This window comes from Caenorhabditis remanei, chromosome X (genome assembly GCF_010183535.1).
Source record: "Caenorhabditis remanei strain PX506 chromosome X, whole genome shotgun sequence".
Taxonomy (NCBI): Eukaryota; Metazoa; Nematoda; class Chromadorea; order Rhabditida; family Rhabditidae; genus Caenorhabditis; species Caenorhabditis remanei.
Genome location: NC_071333.1, coordinates 10,078,492 through 10,096,726, shown reverse-complemented (window position 1 = coordinate 10,096,726; position 18,235 = coordinate 10,078,492). Strand labels below are relative to the sequence as shown.

At 38.6% G+C, this 18,235-nt stretch overlaps 6 protein-coding genes across 6 annotated transcripts; 2 read left to right on the top strand and 4 right to left on the bottom strand.

Annotated features, from left to right (window-relative positions):
- Positions 1–1,290: 1,290 nt before the first annotated feature.
- On the bottom strand, positions 1,291–2,175 carry GCK72_023978 (uncharacterized protein; the record flags this gene model as incomplete). Its single annotated transcript, XM_003118040.2, has 3 exons — positions 1,291–1,437; positions 1,832–1,979; positions 2,027–2,175. 3 exons carry the CDS (start codon positions 2,173–2,175, stop codon positions 1,291–1,293), a joined length of 444 nt encoding a protein of 147 aa, XP_003118088.2.
- A 2,320-nt stretch (positions 2,176–4,495) lies between these two features.
- Positions 4,496–5,841, bottom strand: GCK72_023977 (uncharacterized protein; the record flags this gene model as incomplete). The annotated part of the gene is made up of 8 exons (XM_003118386.2): positions 4,496–4,726; positions 4,772–4,882; positions 4,930–5,203; positions 5,250–5,344; positions 5,392–5,473; positions 5,522–5,637; positions 5,681–5,730; positions 5,781–5,841. 8 exons carry the CDS (start codon positions 5,839–5,841, stop codon positions 4,496–4,498), a joined length of 1,020 nt encoding a protein of 339 aa, XP_003118434.2.
- A 1,851-nt stretch (positions 5,842–7,692) lies between these two features.
- Positions 7,693–9,405, top strand: GCK72_023976 (uncharacterized protein; the record flags this gene model as incomplete). Its single annotated transcript, XM_003118328.2, has 7 exons — positions 7,693–7,773; positions 7,828–7,923; positions 7,970–8,224; positions 8,276–8,383; positions 8,431–8,925; positions 8,979–9,181; positions 9,231–9,405. 7 exons carry the CDS (start codon positions 7,693–7,695, stop codon positions 9,403–9,405), a joined length of 1,413 nt encoding a protein of 470 aa, XP_003118376.1.
- Positions 9,406–11,122: 1,717 nt separating this feature from the next.
- Positions 11,123–12,221, top strand: GCK72_023975 (uncharacterized protein; the record flags this gene model as incomplete). The annotated part of the gene is made up of 4 exons (XM_003117961.2): positions 11,123–11,212; positions 11,259–11,753; positions 11,800–12,002; positions 12,047–12,221. 4 exons carry the CDS (start codon positions 11,123–11,125, stop codon positions 12,219–12,221), a joined length of 963 nt encoding a protein of 320 aa, XP_003118009.1.
- Positions 12,222–13,632: 1,411 nt separating this feature from the next.
- Positions 13,633–14,379, bottom strand: GCK72_023974 (uncharacterized protein; the record flags this gene model as incomplete). The annotated part of the gene is made up of 4 exons (XM_053735662.1): positions 13,633–13,695; positions 13,745–13,921; positions 13,974–14,189; positions 14,245–14,379. The coding sequence occupies 4 exons, from the start codon at positions 14,377–14,379 to the stop codon at positions 13,633–13,635; spliced, it is 591 nt and encodes a 196-aa protein (XP_053579228.1).
- A 1,157-nt stretch (positions 14,380–15,536) lies between these two features.
- Positions 15,537–17,593, bottom strand: GCK72_023973 (uncharacterized protein; the record flags this gene model as incomplete). Its single annotated transcript, XM_053735661.1, has 9 exons — positions 15,537–15,591; positions 15,637–15,807; positions 15,891–15,956; positions 16,007–16,260; positions 16,310–16,385; positions 16,437–16,640; positions 16,691–16,910; positions 16,959–17,050; positions 17,478–17,593. 9 exons carry the CDS (start codon positions 17,591–17,593, stop codon positions 15,537–15,539), a joined length of 1,254 nt encoding a protein of 417 aa, XP_053579227.1.
- Between the last annotated feature and the right edge of the window lie 642 nt (positions 17,594–18,235).

Genomic DNA, 18,235 nt, shown 5'->3' with positions numbered 1-18,235 from the left:
AACAAAGAGAAAAAAACAAAAATATTTCTCCCCGGCCGGGAATTGAACCCGGGTCTCGCATGTGACAGACGCGGATACTCACCACTATACTACCGAGGACACATCAACAGCCAATGCAAACTTTGGTGAAGAAAGAGGAAAACGGGAAAAAGTGTAAGATAGAGAGTGTAGCGAAATAGAGGAAGGAGTAGAAAAAGTATTGTGTGCGTTAGATGGAAATGATGAAATATCTCGGGATTTTTTGTTTTTTTTTTTTCACCCTAATAAATCAAGTCTGAAATTATTTGAAACGAAGTTGCGCTAAATGTGAAACACTCAAATCAAAAACACATGCTACATTATGAAATGTTGTGATTTCTGTATTTTGCCCAAACGGGGGAAATCAACTCCAAACAAAGGAACGTAGTGTCAGTTGTCACCAATCACACCATGTGAACCAAGTCATGACTTTTATGATAACTCTGTGGGTGTTAAGAACTCGTGATGCTTTCTGATAACGGCATAGAAATTACATAAACTTATAGAATGTTCGAGTTGCCGGAACAATCAAAGCTCATGAATTAAAGTTGGGGACTCATTGAATTGTTATGAAATTGTCAAATTTTTGATTATTCAGAGATAGTGTTTCATCAATCATTTTCTGACGCTCCTCGATGAACTTTTGTAACCTATGTGTGAACTGGGATATCGAAAAAGATAAGAAAGCGTGGCTGAACTTTTCTCGTGGGAAACGATGAGATCTCAATGGATGAGCCAATCCGTCATCCGCAAATCAGATAGTTCAACATACTATCTTGTTGAAATATGCCATCGTTCCTTCTTCCCCGTTTTCTATTAATTCGAAAAATGAAAAGTTGTAAGAAACTGCGCGAAACAAGGCTCTTGTCGACAACCGACACTTGTCCTCCTGATCGCTATCTTGATGCGCGGCACGTGTCAATGGTTTTCTTCTCTCCTCCTTACCGTAAACCTAGATCTGCAGGAGAAGTTTTATGGACTTTTTCCGGATAAAGCAGAAAAAAAAACATCTGACGGTGTTCTTTCTTTGTTCGTTTTTTTCCTGAAGATTTGCAAAACCTGCTTTTTCTTTCTGCACCTTCTCTATTCAACAGAAACCAAAGGATATCTGATTATATAGATTCATTCGAATAAAGGAATATATGAAAACTGGGGCTAAACTGAAAGATGGATAGTAACTAAATGAAGAAGTAAGAAGCAAATTTAAAAAACACATAATAAATGGAAAGATGACACGGTACCCATAATCAAAAAAGAAGGAGTTTTAAAACTTTATCCGGATTTGTTCTTGCTGTTCTCGTGCTTTGCATCTTTTTTGAGAATCTGGGCCAGGCATTCAATGTATTTCTGAGCCATTTGCAGAGTCTCGAATTTCGAAAGCTTCTTCCCCGAGTCGATTTCCGGCAAGACTTCGCGAAGCTGAAATGATGCCATGAATAGAAATGAATTTCAAATGGGAAGTCATAAATTGAATGGAAAAGAAATTGGTAGTGAGTGAGGTAAACATAAACGACTAGTATACTGAGAAAGGATAACATCTGTTACCAGATACGTCCTTCATGTCATAGGCTTGCACGTTTACAGTATACACACTCTTGGTTATGATTTTGAATGTTTGAGTGACTATGAATGACAAACGATTGTCTTCAATATATTGCTTATTCGTCAAATCATTAGTCACGCAATCATAATCAAAAGAATTATCTCCAAATGTAAGCCTAGCTGATGACTAGCCTAGATGACTAAACTTTCTATTCATCCACTACAGGTCATCTGAAATTTCTATGAGCTTTCCTTTTACTAATTCACATACCTCATCATAAGCAACATTCAATGTGTTCATTCTTCTACGCTCCCGTTCGTTGGCGGCACTTCTTCTCATCCGGAGCAGTTGTGGGGACGGAGTCTTGTAGCGGCGGCACTTCTTCTTGTCATCTTTTCCTCCACCGTTGCTGTAATGACTGAAAAAGAATAGTGACTATTTGAAGTTATAGTCATTCAAACTCACGAAAGACTTTCGGGGTAATGAGGGGAGTCCAAAGAAAAATTAGGGCTTTGAAGAGGGGTAGTCATAGTAGATTGAATAGATCCGACGGATTGATACATGAGAGCTGGATGGCACTGTGGCACATACATTTGATATTGTTCCCAGCTCATGATGACACACTAAAATAGAAAATGAATGACTGACTATCTAATGTCTTGGTCCGAGAAAAAAGACGATACGGAATTGACTCCGCCCACACTTCTTCTACAGTACTCCGTTTGGGGGGAGGTGCGTTGCGGAGAAGAGGACCGTGATTAATTATCTGCCACGATAGAAGAGCGTGTAAGAAGCGAGATACAAAAATGGAATAAAACGGTTTAGACATTGAAAGTGAATACTTTTGAATTATATCTATCTAGGTGTACACAGAACAAATTTTAAATAAAAGACAAGCCTTGTGGTTTACATTGATGTCTTGTATCCCAGTTTGGGGAATTAGAATATGTATTCATATTAATAATGCAAAACTATAAAATTTTGGAAATCAAATAAAAGTTTCATTAAAACTATCTGCATTCTGAAATATTCCAAAATTAGACTTTGCTAACTACAAAAATATCTATGCAAATTTTTTGATTTTGGATTAACATTAGCCTAAAGGACAAAGAATCAAAATTATGTCAAGTTTCTGTCCCAATGAAACAAATTTAAACCAACTTTGAAGAAAATGTAGTTTTACAAAACAAATGCTTCATCTCATCCTACTATACGACAAACACAAAAATATTTTCTGTACAAATTCACGCCTCATTAAATTTCATATTTCTATCAACACCTTCAAAGTTTTCACCGCCTGTCGTATTTGCTCAGCTAGTGCCTTATTTCAAGAACATCTGTTCCCAGCTGGTTCCAAACGAAAACTTTTTTAGAGTCACTCGGTGCTAATGCGTGGCTCATATTACGTGCGAAACCTGTTACACAACTTGGGAAAACATATTGAGTTCTCTCAGCAGGGGGTGACACTAGATATAACAGGTTAATTAGAAGCCCAAGGTGGGAACATTCGAAACAATCCTATGATGCAACCCGTCTAGCAATCATCTTCATGTCAATGCTCGTCATGGCTCTCATTATTGTTATGACTAGGAAATAGCGCAATACTTGTTGTTGATGAGATAAGAGGTTAGAATAATACACATATCAAGATAATTGCTCATGTCATAATTGTGAGAAGACTGTGATTGATATTCATGGTAGGAATACTAGCAGTGAAATAAGTTTTTTTTAAAGTATGTTTATTTTGAAATTTCACCCAAAATACAAAATACATATTCCAAATACACCATGAAATCTATAAATAAATAAAAACTAGGTGAAATCCGTCACCAGTTCCGTTTTTTGTCGTTAAAAATGACGACGATGAAAATCAAGATTCACCAATAAAAAAAAGTTGCCGCCAATTTGGCGTCAAATGAAAGGAAGAGATCTTGTCAAGACAAGTCTCTAATCGGGTGGCGGCACTTGGTGTGAACTTGGCGCGGCGCATCTTTTTATGTGAAACGAGGCACACGACTGCATTAAAACTTACGTGTATAATTATACTGTACCAGTTCACAATTAGAGAGTAGAAAGTGAGTATGGTTAAGCATACTTTCGGCAACATGAAATGTTTAGTTGAAAACCATTTCTCAGAATAACAAAAGCGCTAATTCCGTTTGAAGTTTTGTACAGTGCCTAAAAACTTTTTATTCCGATTTTTCATTCTGTGTTTCACCACGTAGTGACCTTCTTGCTCACATCCATTTGAGGTGGCAGGAGATGAGTGAGAATGGAATAGATAAAAATCTGAATCTGACATTAACCAATGAATAATTGTTTTGAACAACAGGTGGCATAATTGACAGAGACTACGTTACTCACTTTCATTTGGGTTTTTTCACTCACCAGGTTTAGTTTTCATGATTTATTTACTATAGATGTAGGTGTGTGGACTTTTCAGTTTTTTGTGTAGTTTTGGAAACGTTAAAATTTTAATCTTTCTTAAAGCATCACGTTTTTTTCATGAGAGTGTCAATCATCATCATTATATTCAGATATATAATTTTCGCTGAAAGTATCAAACCTACAATCTCATTTTTCTGAAACAATGTATCATATAGCCGTCATGTATTTTCTCAAGATACACGTTTCGTACTCAAATGTTGACTGCTCAATAATCCTTAATTGTTGGCTGAAATCTGAGAACATGTGACGTGTTGCAAAACTTCTCAGGATATTTTATTCGGAAGTTAGTTCAATTACCACAAAACTTGGAATGAATGAACACTTTTTACAATAAATAGGTGCAAATGACTGCAAAAACGTGAGAAATGAAATGAAGAGAGAAAGTGACGTCTTCACTTTTGGACAGGAGATTCTATTTGTAAAACCACAGGAATTGATGAAACCAAGTAAAGATGTGAGATGTTGAAAAAGCAGGAAAAAATTAATTTACAAATCAGATGTTGAAGTGGGCTCCTCTGCCTTGCGAGCTGCTTCCCGGTTAGCCATCCATTCGGAAATTGGTTCCCGTTTTGGTGCGAATTGGCGAAGTGGACGAACTGTTCGGAGCTGCCGGTTTGGGTTCAGGATACGATCCAGATCTGTCTTTTCCACCCAAACAAGATCCTCATCCTCCAGGGTGATAACATTAAAGTGAGGAATTTGTCCAAATTCGTTGTGCTGTAAATAGAAATGTGGTTTGAAACTTCGAAATATTCAAGTTACCTCAACGGCAAAACAGTTAAGCATGGTTTGCATGTAACGAGCAAAAATGTAGTGATTGAACTTCATTTGTTGAACATCTGGCTTGATTCCCGAAAAATACAGGGACATCTCCTGAAAATTAGCTCTTGGAATTTCTTCACGGTTCCCTATTTTTGTACCTTTTTGCATTCGTAAATCTTGAATGCAAGTTCTGTGTAGACACAGCAAAGAACTTGTGGTTGGTTGGCACAATCCTCCAAGACCATCTCATGGAATTTGAAGTTCTCTTTGATAACTGTCTCGTTCATGACCGAGAAAGCCATCTCGAGATATTTGGTGATAACCTTTGCCAGCGAGAATTGTGGCACCACACGATGCGCTGACACCAGATAGACATCACAGTTTTCTCCCTCAACTGTTGACTTCAACGGTTGATTAATAGCCACGAGATGCCTGAATTGGTGAGTTGACTTTATTTTTTGTTTTAAAATAGTCCCACCAAGTGTAACCGTAGTTGATTGGGAAAAGGATTATCTTCTTCTGAAGCAAGACAAGGTCGTTGACCTTAAACAGCTTGTAGAACAACTTGGTGTACTGAAAATAACTTATGAACTCAACTTCTGAATACTTTTAGTTGTTACATCATTTTTAGTCACAGTCTCCATTGCGAACTTGTTCTCGTACAACTCATCGAAAAGTTCCGCTGCGTAGACAAACACCGGCCTGTAATACTTCTTTCTAGTTTTTCTCTATCAGTCTTTGAATATTCACTCTTTGACAAATTTCTGCATCAAAACCGTGTTGAAGAAGTTGACCAACGCTTTGTTGGAGTTTGGATGCGATGCTGGTGGAAGAGTAACCTTATCTCCAGTCAGGATGAATTGACGCTAAATAACATTATTGGAAACAATATCCCGTGATCTGACCTACATCACATGACGTGACAAGCTCGGAAGCTGCTTCTGGATGTTCAGCTTTGACTGAAATTGATAAACTAATTGTCTTACAAGTGTATTATAGAGATCCTTACGTTGCCGATGGTAGAGTACCGTTTTCTGGTAATCCGGCTCAAAGGTGAGTTGATAGCTCATATTGGCAACAGACAGGCAAGAGTTGACAGCCAAATTGGATACCTAATGATATGTTTTTATAAATGGTCTCATGGAGTTGAGGGCGGAATGCGGGAGGTTTGATCATTGAAACGATGACTAGCTGCGGAACAGAAAGAAGATGACAAGTTATGAATATTCATTGTATAAAAAATCAGAGTACGGTTAGTCTATTCTCTATTCAAAACGAACAAAATTTGAGAAGAAATGAAAGCTGGAATGAATTCTCGAAAGGCAAATGCACAGCAGGTTGCTAAAGGTTACAAAACGTTGCTGAGAAACATGACGTCTCCTTGGTAATGTGAGAGTCTGGGCAAAGTTTTCATCGGAAGTGTGTTGGAAACATCAAGAGCAGCGAGTGTCCTGAATCTGAGAGGCAAGAGAAAGATTGTGTAGAGAAGTGCAGATTTCTCAACGGGAAATGGGCGGTCGTTAATCTTGGACGACTTACCGAGCAGCGCAGAAGCAGAATGGAGCCTCTAGGAGCCCATCGATCGGCTAGAGGCAAAAACGGCTGTGGTTGTGTTCGGCAAGTATAACAAACTAATAATTATATAGTGAAAATCGTGTGGTTTGAGATTAAAAATGTATGCTAGTTTGTCAGCTCTTGACTACGATTTGATGAGGAAAATGCAAAAAGTGGAAAAATACGAAATGAAAACAAACCCAGATCTACGTATTCCAGATATTTCGAAAAAAAAACTAATCTAAGGCTATGAATTCGGAAACGACGACGATCGCATTTCCTGAGTGGCCTCGATAAATTTCCACCAGCCATATTCGCCCTCGATAATTACCACGGTCTAGGAAGTGATGTTCAAAATGAGAAAAAGAAGCAGAACCGGAAAACGGCTGTACAAACATTATTTTGATACTCACAACTAAGGTCATTCTGTATTCTAACTAAAAACGAGAGGAAAACAGTTCACAAAACTAGAACTTAATTACGGTTATTTTAAGTTCCAAGTTTGGTAACTTATTCCAGAGTTACTGGATAACATTCAGGAATTATAGAAAACTATATGTGGCGGACGGGTTTCGCAGTTGTTCTAAAATTGGAACCATAAATATTTTGGTAGTAGTCAACGATGGCTTTTGGCTGATTGGGCTGAGAACTTATTTTGAATAAAATGTTTCACCAATTTTTTTTGCTAGAAGATGGCGCACTTTTATGACTAGTTCCAGCTTCAAATCTTTCATGCTGTCAGAAATATCAGTTTCAGAGAATGTTTTCAAAAACTTGCTTTCGTTTCACCTGTTCTCAAAAAGAAGATTTGATAGTTTCTATAGTTTTCATGCAAAAATTTTATTTTTGACAAAATGATCTTCAGTAAAATTGGAATCATATTCAGATCCGAGCTTAATTTATTCATGCGCAGTAGTTCTGAAAACCAATATACCAAAAAGCACTCTTTTTTTCTTTTTCCTCATTTTCGGACACGTTGTGTTGCCTGAAAACGTCGTCTTTCTCCCATGGCCTCTTCTCGTCTTCTCTTCTGGTTGGCCCATCGATCCGCCACCAAGCAAGAGAGAAAGAGACACAGACGTCGCAACGGCTGCCCTCTTCTCTCTCGCTGCGAGCGGGTCTCGCCACGACTGCCGACCAGCGAGTGATTGTTGTTCTCTAACCCCCGGCATTTTATTTATTTTTAAGTTTAAAAATAGATTTTATTACTTAAAAATGCAAATTTTCGAAAGTTTGTGACCAAAACATAATCTCGAACAGTTATTCACAACTTCCGATTGGTTTGAACCCCTAATTCTCAATTTGAACCGTTTTTTGCACGTATAAATGAAACATCTCGATAAAAACAATAATAAAAAATTCCAGCAATGGCGGAAGTTGCGCATCACAACATCCCGGCAGTGGACATGATCAACGCGACGTCTCGCCTTCAATTGGAGGCTTCAGAGGTAAAAATACTCAATTTTTGAGAGGAATAGTCCGTAAACTGAGGAATTTTCCAGGTCCGCAGCAACAAGCCAAACTGGGGATCATACTACCGCTCCAAGATGATTCAAGAGGACGACTACACTCTTGTCACCAACTACGAGAACGCTAAGGTAAATTTTTCTTCAGAATATTTTTAAAACTTCAAATATTTTCTAGTCGAAGGAAGAGCGTGATACAGTTATCGCTGCCAACGATGCCAACGGACAACTTGCCAAGACCATGGCCAACCTGATCACTCAAGTCGCAAAGGACCAAAACGTTCGCTACGTGCTCACACTTTTCGACGACATGCTTCAGGAGGATAAGGCACGAGTTGAAATCTTCCATCGTGCCGCTGCCCGTCAGAAACGAACTGCTTTCTCGCAGTACCTCGGAATCTTGCAACGTCAAGACAACTTCATTGTCAACCAGGTACGACTGTAGAAAATAGCGGCAACATTTAATTTTTCTTGCATCTTTCAGATGAGTTCCATCATTGCCAAGCTTGCCTGTTTTGGAGTCAGCCGTATGGAAGGACAGGACCTTCAATACTACTTCTCCTTCCTCAAGGAGCAGCTCAAAAATTCTACGGTTGGTTTCATCATCATCAAACTTTGGTTAAATCTTCTATTTTCCAGACAAACGACTACATGAACACCACCGCCCGTTGTCTCCAAATGATGCTCCGCCATGACGAGTACAGACATGAGTTCGTGGATTCTGATGGTGTACAGACGCTTGTGACAGCTCTCAACGGAAAGACCAACTTCCAATTACAATACCAATTGATCTTCTCCGTCTGGTGTCTCACTTTCAATGCCGAAATTGCTAAGAAAGCACCATCCCTTGGAATCATCACTGCTCTTGGAGATATTCTCTCGGAATCCACAAAAGAGAAAGTTATTAGAATCATTCTCGCTTCCTTCGTCAACATCTTGAACAAAGTCGAGGAACGTGAAATCAAAAGAGAAGCTGCCCTCCAGATGGTCCAATGCAAAACTCTCAAGACGTTGGAGCTAATGGATGCTAAGAAATATGACGATCCAGATCTTGAGGATGATGTCAAGTTTCTGACTGAGGAATTGACTGTTTCAGTTCATGACTTGAGTTCTTACGACGAGTATTATAGTGAGGTATGTTACTTTTAACCGTGAGTGAGGACATCTAGCCAATTTACCACTTCCAGGTTCGATCTGGACGTCTTCAATGGTCACCAGTGCACAAATCTGAAAAGTTCTGGCGTGAGAATGCCTCAAAGTTCAATGACAAACAGTTCGAAGTTGTCAAGATCCTGATCAAACTTCTTGAATCCAGTCATGACCCACTGATTCTGTGCGTTGCTGCACATGACATTGGGGAGTATGTCCGTCACTACCCAAGAGGCAAAACGTAAGTGAATTCAACCGCAATGAATTTTCCGAATTGTGATTACTTTCAGAGTCGTTGAGCAATACCAAGGAAAGTCAGCAGTGATGCGTTTGTTGACTGCTGAGGATCCAAATGTTCGTTACCACGCCCTTCTTGCCGTTCAAAAACTTATGGTTCACAATTGGGAGTACCTTGGGAAGCAGTTGGATAGTGATGCTCAGAAAGATTCAGTTACTTCCAAGTAAATGGTGCCATCTGAAGTCTTTTTCACAAATAAATCGATATTCACATTCCAATTGTCGTCATTTACCCCCAACCCGTTTCGGTGGTCTTTTTGTATAAACTAATTGCTGTGTACTATGAAATTTCACTTTTTTAGTGTCGTTTTTGCCGTACTACTTGTAGTACATCACATTCCCTCACTTCACAAACTTTGTCTCACTTCATTTTTTAGTGATATTTATACTATAGTTATTACTAGCATTGTCATCTAGTTACCATTTTGTAAACGATATGCCAATATTTTTTTCTTTTGATGAATACTGCTCCATCGTTCTCTCAACTTTGCAATTTCATAATGTTTCCCGAGTATAAAGGCTTTTTGAGGATTTACAGAGAACAAGTCGATTGAATTGGTTTGAAGGATTACAAGTGAGAATGTATAAGAAACATATGTAAAGAAAATTTTAATTTCTGGCGAAGAGCGCATCAAGTGAAGACGATATCCGGGAACCGTTTTTTGCAAATAGGAAAATTTGAATTTGAAGTCAAAGTTAACAAATTTATGCAAGTAAAAAAACTGAAAACTGCGAAAAGATTATTCTCACAGATTATAGTTTTATTGAATGCAGCTTTACAAAAAACTCGTGAGATAATCCAGCCAGCATCTGGTTTTGTTCAACATCAAGCGCTACTCAGAAAAAATCCATATTTTTGTTTGGATCGGAAGAATAGCTCCGGGACACCGGACGTTTGGCCGCAAGACGTTTTGCCACCAGTTATAGGGAAATTTGAAAAGTTTTATAAGGAAAAAATATATCATTAGTACGCGCTGATTAAACTAATTAAGATAAATAGACTTCGAAAATTGAAAACAACAGAACATCGTCGAGAATCTCGCGTTTCACGATCTGTCACTGACTTGTAAAATAAGTGTTTTTGTTGTATTAATGTTTCGGAGTATATTCATATTAATAAGCATATCAGCGCGTACTAGTGACCGATAACGAAACGTCCCTGAACCGAATGAATGATTGCAAGCCAAATTTTGTTTTCATCACACCAATTTTATTAAACTTTTTGAAGCTGAAGATTCTCTAGGGCCAAATTTATCTGTGTTTAGAAATGATTGGATATTAACCAAAACACAATCATTTTATTTTGTGAAACGTTCAAACAGAAGTCTTCTATTACTAGTTAAAGACAGTATTTTGCGAGATAGTGTACTGCTTCATATTCTCGATATCAGTGTTTACCTTTTATTTTTAAAACAGTTTTTCGAGTCATTCATAGAATCGAAGCACTCCCGAATAGTTTCAGGGACGAGAAATTCAATAAACCGAGCGACACCTAGGCCATGTAGAAAGTTTCTCTGTCGCACACTCTTTTCTGACAGTTCAATCTTTGATTCTCCGTCTCTCACTGTTTCTATCGGTTTTTGGTCTCCGTTGACGTTTGCCTCAACCAAGTGTGTTTAAAGGAATTTTTCATTGTTTTCGGCTGTAATACTACTTTTTTTTCGTATTTTTTAATATACATGTACTAGATTTGATATATGAAAATACGTCGTGAAAAATGTTAAACCTCTGGGTGGGCAGTAGAGTTTGTTTTGTTGCTTGGAAAATTCTTTTGGTTTGGAATTCTTCCGAAAAGTCAGACTCACTTCTCTAAATTACTTTTGATTCGTTTTTTATTAACCTACATTTCTCTGTTTCACAAAATATTACTTTATCTATATTTCAGATGAGCTCCATCATCGAAAAACCTGCTGAGGTGACCCAGAGCATTCATGAGCTCATCCACACTTTGAAGGGTCAAATCAAAAATGCCAGCGTGAGTTCAAAACTATTTTAAGGATTTTTACATAGTGACATTGCAGACAAACGACAGCGTCAACACAACTGTTCGTAGCATTCAAACTCTGCTCCGTCAAGATGTGCACAGACGGGAATTCGTTGAAGCCGATGGCGTCCAAACTCTTGTCGCAGGACTCACTGGATCAACCAATTTCCAACTTCAATACCAGCTGATTTTCGCCCTCTGGTGCTTGACTTTTAACCCTGAGATTGCTAAGAAGGCACCATCTTTCGGAGTCATCCAAGTTTTGGGAGATATTCTTTCTGAGTCAACCAAAGAAAAGGTGATCAGAATCATCCTCGCTACGTTTGCCAACATCTTGAACAAATGTGATGACAATGAAATCAAGAGACTAGCTGCTCTCCAGATGGTTCAATGCAAAACCCTCAAGACATTGGAACTCATCGACGCCAAGAAGTTTGACGATCCAGACCTCGAGGAAGACATCAAGTTCCTCACTGAGGAATTGACCCTCTCAGTCCACGACTTGAGCTCTTACGATGAGTATTACAGTGAGGTGAGTTTTTATTTCATCTGACTAAGGCAGTTATGAGATATTCAAGGTTCGTACTGGTCGTCTCACTTGGTCTCCAGTGCACAAATCGGAGAAGTTTTGGCGTGAGAATGCTTCCAAGCTCAACGAGAAGCAATTCGAAGTTGTGAAGATTCTGATCAAGCTCCTTGAGACCAGCAAAGATCCAACAATCCTTTGCGTTGCTGCCCACGACATTGGAGAATATGTCCGCCACTACCCAAGAGGAAAAACGTAAAAGCTATCTGCTCATTTCTCATCAGAAAAAATAGTTTCAGTGTTATCGAGCAATACCAAGGAAAGGCAGCAGTCATGAAATTGTTGAGCGCTGAGGACCCGAATGTCCGCTACCACGCTCTTCTTGCCGTTCAAAAACTTATGGTTCACAATTGGGAGTACCTTGGAAAGCAATTGGGAACTGAGTCTCAAGGAGAGCCAGTTGCAGCCAAATAAATACACCTTTCTGATAACTTCTTCTACACTCCGACGTCCACATTCCATTCGACTGCGCCCTGCTATTCCAGTTCCTGACAACTACTTCTTCAAAATCGGTTTTTGAATGTATACCGCGAATATTGTTGCTAACTTTTGTATGATTCGTTATTTCCAGCTTATTAATGTAGTAATTCTTTAATTCTTCTGTTCCATTTCAATACTTATGTGATATTTTGCTTATTTTCTAGTGTGATTGCTTAACCCTGTGATTTTTTTACACAACTCACCTCTCGAGATGAAAACTTCAGAGTGAAAACTTCTTGTTTTTTTTATTCGAATTGAATTAATTACCTGCGCTCACTGGCTAGAATCAGAAAATTTTTGGAATTAAAGAGAAGGATAGTTAGCTGACAAGTAAGTAGAAAAATTGATTTGATGAAAAATGCGAATTGGTTTTGCAATTTTCTCAAAAAACTCAAAAATCACAATTTTCTTCACTTCCACCTAGTTTCTCTCATACTTGTGTGTTTGGGTAACTTTACAAATAGATATATTACCATTCGACGTATATTTGAAGCAAAAATTACAGTAAATTTCACTGAAAACGCATCATTTAGACTATCGTCAGTTTGCAAGTTAAGTTGAACACTGTTTATCTAATATTTCGTAACTTTCAATGAATCAGTAGCACATTTTTATTGATGTTTTCTATGGAAAATGATTAGTAAGAATTCTTCCGGTTCGAATGAGGCAGAACACGTTTTCGGACTCAAACTGTGGTAACTGAATTAATCGCTAAATTGAATCAGTTATGAATTTCTATGGCTATTGTGCACAAAGCCTAACAAACATCTAGGAAAATATCACAAAAAACCATCCGAGCCGCGTTTTCGTGCAGAATTTCGTAGTTCCATGGAGAGCTAGCTTAAATGAAGAAAATAGTTCGCATTGTTGCATATCCACTCTTGTCGTTGAGAACAACAGTTGACATCTTCACCACATACTGCAAGTGGATGATATTACTGTTTACCGGGCAGAAGCCTAATCTAACTGAACCTATAATCCACCAATGAGAGCCACAAAACTTGCCGACCGAAACCCTGAACCACACAACGCTGAAAATTCCAACGATGACTGTAAACCCTATCTGATGCCTGACAGATGCGACTAGATGAGCCGAATCTGCGACAATTTTTTTTGCAGGATTCCGTTTGTGACGACAGCTTCGTCATACGGTCTAAATTTGTCCATCCGCAAGCGAAATTGAGATTTCTTCTTCACAACTTGTCTCCAGATAGCTTTCAGTGCCACTACTGCTCCGTCGTCCTTTCTGAATTCCCACCCTTTCCTCCCCGACCATTTATTTTGGACAAGTTTTAAGATTCGGTACAACATATAACAGTTTATGTCAAAAAAATCAACAAAGTGCTTAGCGGCGACGGTGGAAGGTACGCTTGACCTTTGGCTTTGGTGGAAGAATGATTCCGTCGTACTGAAATGATAAACGAATAATTTTAGCATGAGCTATTTGACTATTTTACCTTCTGTTGGAACCACTTGATGGATTCCTCACGCTCGACTCTGTGAGATGGTCCGACACGTCCTGGGGCACGTCTTCTCTTGGCGATACGGCGTCCGGCACGGTCGAGGACAACGTAGAAGTCCATTCCGTAGATTCCAATGGATGGATCGTACTTGATTCCCAAGTCGATGTGCTCCTGAAAGAATTTTTCATGTTTGACAGGCCTAAATTCATCTGAAATAAGTTACCTGGACTCCGAATCCGAAGTTTCCGGTGTCGGAGAAGTTCTCCTTGTAGAGCTCGTACTCCTTAACCTTGAGTCCCTTCTCGAGGATCTCCTCGGCCTTTGGTCCGCGGACGGTGCAGTGAACGGCGATCTTTTCGTTTCTGCGGATTCCGAAGGTACGGACGGTGTAGCGAGCCTTCGAGAAAACTGGGGTTTGTCCGGTGAGCTGCTCGAGCACCTAGAATAGTCCACAATTAATTTCTGAAGAAAAAAATCCTGAAATCTGAAATTACCTTAGCGGCACGGGTCAGTCTATCTCCAGACTCTCCAACGCAGATGTTGAGGCAGAGCTTCTGGATCTTGAGCTCACGCATAACATTGCGGGCTTTCTTTTCGCGGATTTCCGTCTGCTTCTCGATGTCACCCATGTTCTGAAAAATTGAAAGTAAGAAGCGAATCAGAAGATAATGGAGAAAATAAGAATAAAAATATAGAAAAAAAATTATTGAAGTGAAAAGTATAGAGTTTGTTTTTGGAACCCATGAAAAAAAAAACAAAAACCACTTTTTAAAGCTTTTCGCCTAAATTTTCTATATAACTGCTGCATTTTTGCCTAGAAATCTTTAAAACTAACGAAAAAATTAATTTGAATCAAAAACAAGCATCATCTAAACTTTCGAAAAGAAGTTTCAAGTAATTGTCTTGAAAAGGGCCCAAAATTTAACACAAAAAAGAAAAGATCGGAAATTCGCCTGCAAAATACGACTCCCTTCAATAGGTACGGTAACAATGACATGCGGCCGTGTGTTTCGCCTGCACATCTAACTTCTTGTTGGCAGTGTGCCAACTGCCGTCGTGCTGTCTTGCTTCTCTCGTTTTGCGTGCTATTTTGTGTGCGGGTCGCGAGGTTGCTTCGTTTTAGGCCCAACGAGGCAGGTTTTGAGGAGGAAACATTTAATTGATCGGGAACTATTAACACCAAGAAAATGGAATCTGGCAAGTTTTCTATTTGAATAATTTTTAAATAATTTTTTTTTGAAAGAATCAGCCATGGAATATCGAGTTCGTCAGTTTAAAATTCGGATGTAACAAGAGAAACTCCTTTTTGTTTTCGAAGATAACCCTGTTTTGATAGAATTTACGAAAGAAAGAACTTCAGAATTGATCGAAAAACAATTTTAAAAATTGAGACATTAAGACGGATTTGAACTTTTTATTGAAAACTGAACTTTAGAAAAAAAAATAGAACATCAAAATGTTGGTTTTTCACTTTATGAGATATGGCATGAGAATGTAGAATGTAATTTAAGAAATGGAATGATGAAAAAACACGGGGAATGAAAGTAACAAGAAGAACAAGAAACATACGAAAATGTGTGAAACAACGAGACCTGTAGCTGAAAATACCTAAGACAGACGTGAAAAGTCAATGGGAACATATAGTAGGATGACAAGAATGTTGAGAATCACAAGATAGGAAATTAACCGTTTCAGGACAGAGATCTAACAAAAGGAAGCGATTTGAAAAGGACTAGAAAACGGTTGGAAGCAATGGATATTGAACAAATAAGAAATGTAACAGTTATTATACTTCATCGACGGGATAACCATTTGGCTCTTTATCGAGAAGGACGACGGCTCTGAAAATCAGAATCAATTGAAGAAAACTATGGATCCCAACTTACTGGCAACGTTTTCCATGAACAGAGACACGAACTGTTGGGGAATCACCCGTTGAAGTTGGAGAGAGACTTGATCGACATCCAAATAGCCGGAGGAATGCATGCCGATACTCAGAAGAGCACAAAGCGTATAGATAGAAGTTGTAGAGATAACTGTAAAAGTAGAATTCGTCTCTGAAGTGAAACAGAAGCATAAGAAAACAGGAGACAACCGGCTAGGCCCTCGGCATGACTATATTTTAGATTTGTCCACTCACCTGGTAACTTGAAGAAGATTGGCAATTGCACGGAATATTTGCCAAAAAAGTGATCCGTTGACGCGACTGAAATAGAAACTTAGTTTCTATAGCTTTTCACTAAAATATCAACTTACCCAACAAAGAAAGAAATCACAGAAGCTGGGATATTGCAAAAAATGAAAGTAGCAGACGTTACGAAGAGGAGAACGGAAATACGACTTCGATCATCGCGCGGTGAACGAAGTTGACGTTGAGCACTGGATTCATTTCGGCTGTTTTGTGACGGTTGTCTCCAAAACCAGTTACGCTTGTCGATTTTACGAAGACCTCGGACAACACACATGTTGAGAATGACAAGGAGAAGTACTGGACCCCAACGACACACAGTCTGAAATAAATTTAAACTTATGAGTCGGTTAAATGCAGATATTATTTACTTCTCGGAAAATAATATAGCATCGGAATACACGGAGAGCTTCCACTTCTTCATTACGGACAATTGTATATGTTGTTCTGAGATTGAAACACTTTTTAGTGAAAAACCGAGAAGATAGAAAAACTTACATATTGGTTAAGGCATCAGACACGACTCCCAGTTTCTTTTGGAATACCGATGGAAAATAGATCAGCAATGCGATAAAATAAATCATGATTATAATCAGCATTGTGCGTCGACGGGAAGGTTTTGTTTCGTTATTTTGGAAGAATTTGATAGGATGACAGACAGATACATATCTGTCCACTGTCATTGCAACAATATTCAAGGCGCTGAAAAAGGAAAAGTAATGATTTCAGAGAAAAATTCCCGTTTTGGCTACCTTGCTGAAATCAGACCATTGATTAATGGGAGCTCCAGATGAGCGTGATAAAACATTCCAAGTTGCCAAGATGGGTCGATAAGCTTCGCATGACGGAGAAGAAATGGGATAAATGCAATGATACTCAGAATATCTGCTATTGCGGATGCTTTCAAGTATAAGAATATACTCGTTTTGATATGCAATAGTGTACATACATTGAGGCACTGATTAATCATTCCTGAATTATTCACGTGTATACACTTTTTTGTTGTTTGGGTGATATTACCTATGGATAAGACTATGGGCATGACAATGACATGAGCAACGTAATCGACATGATTCATTTCGGGAGAATCATCCAACGAAGTAGTGCGGAATCTGAAAAAAGTAATTTATGAAGAAGTGCACTCGCTGTTTTCCAATTTCCCAATTCTCTTCTCAACACAAAAAGTTTTCGCCTAAAAAGCTCGATGAAAGAAAATTTACGAGTTATTTCGGGTTCAAAACAAGTCAATGACAGATCGAATCATTTCAATCTTGGCCTGAATAACTCGCAGACATAGCTTTTTGGGTAGGAGGCCCGTTTTCCAAAAGGATATCCGAAGGAAGGATTTAGTGAGAACACAGTCTTGTTTAAAAAACATATGTGAATGCCGGCATTCCATTGTTGAACGAGACCGGAGGGAACCTTTTTATACAGGTTTTTTTAATGGAATTTTGCCGGAGATGACATCAAGTTAGAACCTTTGAAATTTGGTTGTATGAGATATGACAGTAAAGTAGCCGATATTATACTTTCACTTACAAGAAGTGTACCAATCCCACGTTATAGACAATAGTGAGGAACAGGACAAATGCTTTGATAAGATACTTGTATTTGTGTTTGCAGTTGATGATTTTACGAAGTAAAATGAGAAACATTGACACCTAGGTCACCACTTCTGAAAAATAAATTTCGTAGAAATTTGGAGGAGACAAGAAGCCAAAAGCAAGAACAAAGTAAGCCAAAATGAAAAGACGAAAAGGCGTTCGAAAAGAGGGCGTGTCCTGTCTCGTCTCAAGATTTATGGTTCCAGGAAAAGCCGGCGGTAAACGTTAATTGGACACTGGTATTAGAAATCTTAGGATTCTCGAGACGAAAAATTCAACTTTTTTCCAATTAAATCAGGGAATCGTGCCACCCTTTCTCGGAACGCATTGCAAAGATGATGCGATGAAAAGCAAACACTTGCGAAACAGCCCAAAAACAGAAAAATTGAAATGTGAGAAATGACGAGTACTCGAGTCAGAACTCATGCTTGTTGATTGACCCAATGGCCCTTTGGGACTACGTGAAGGGCGGTACCCAGCACCTTTTCTTTAAAATTACGTTTTGTTAGGTGGATGAAGGGAAATCATATTCCAGTCTCACCTCGAGATTATTATAGACGATGAAAACAAGAAATCTGACACACCATAACAGCGTCAGATGATCAGAAAGACTTGGGGGATTCTATTCCCAAAAAGTTTTTGTTTACAGAATTAAAAGTTGTTGCCAGAAACAGAACCAAAACCATTAGATGT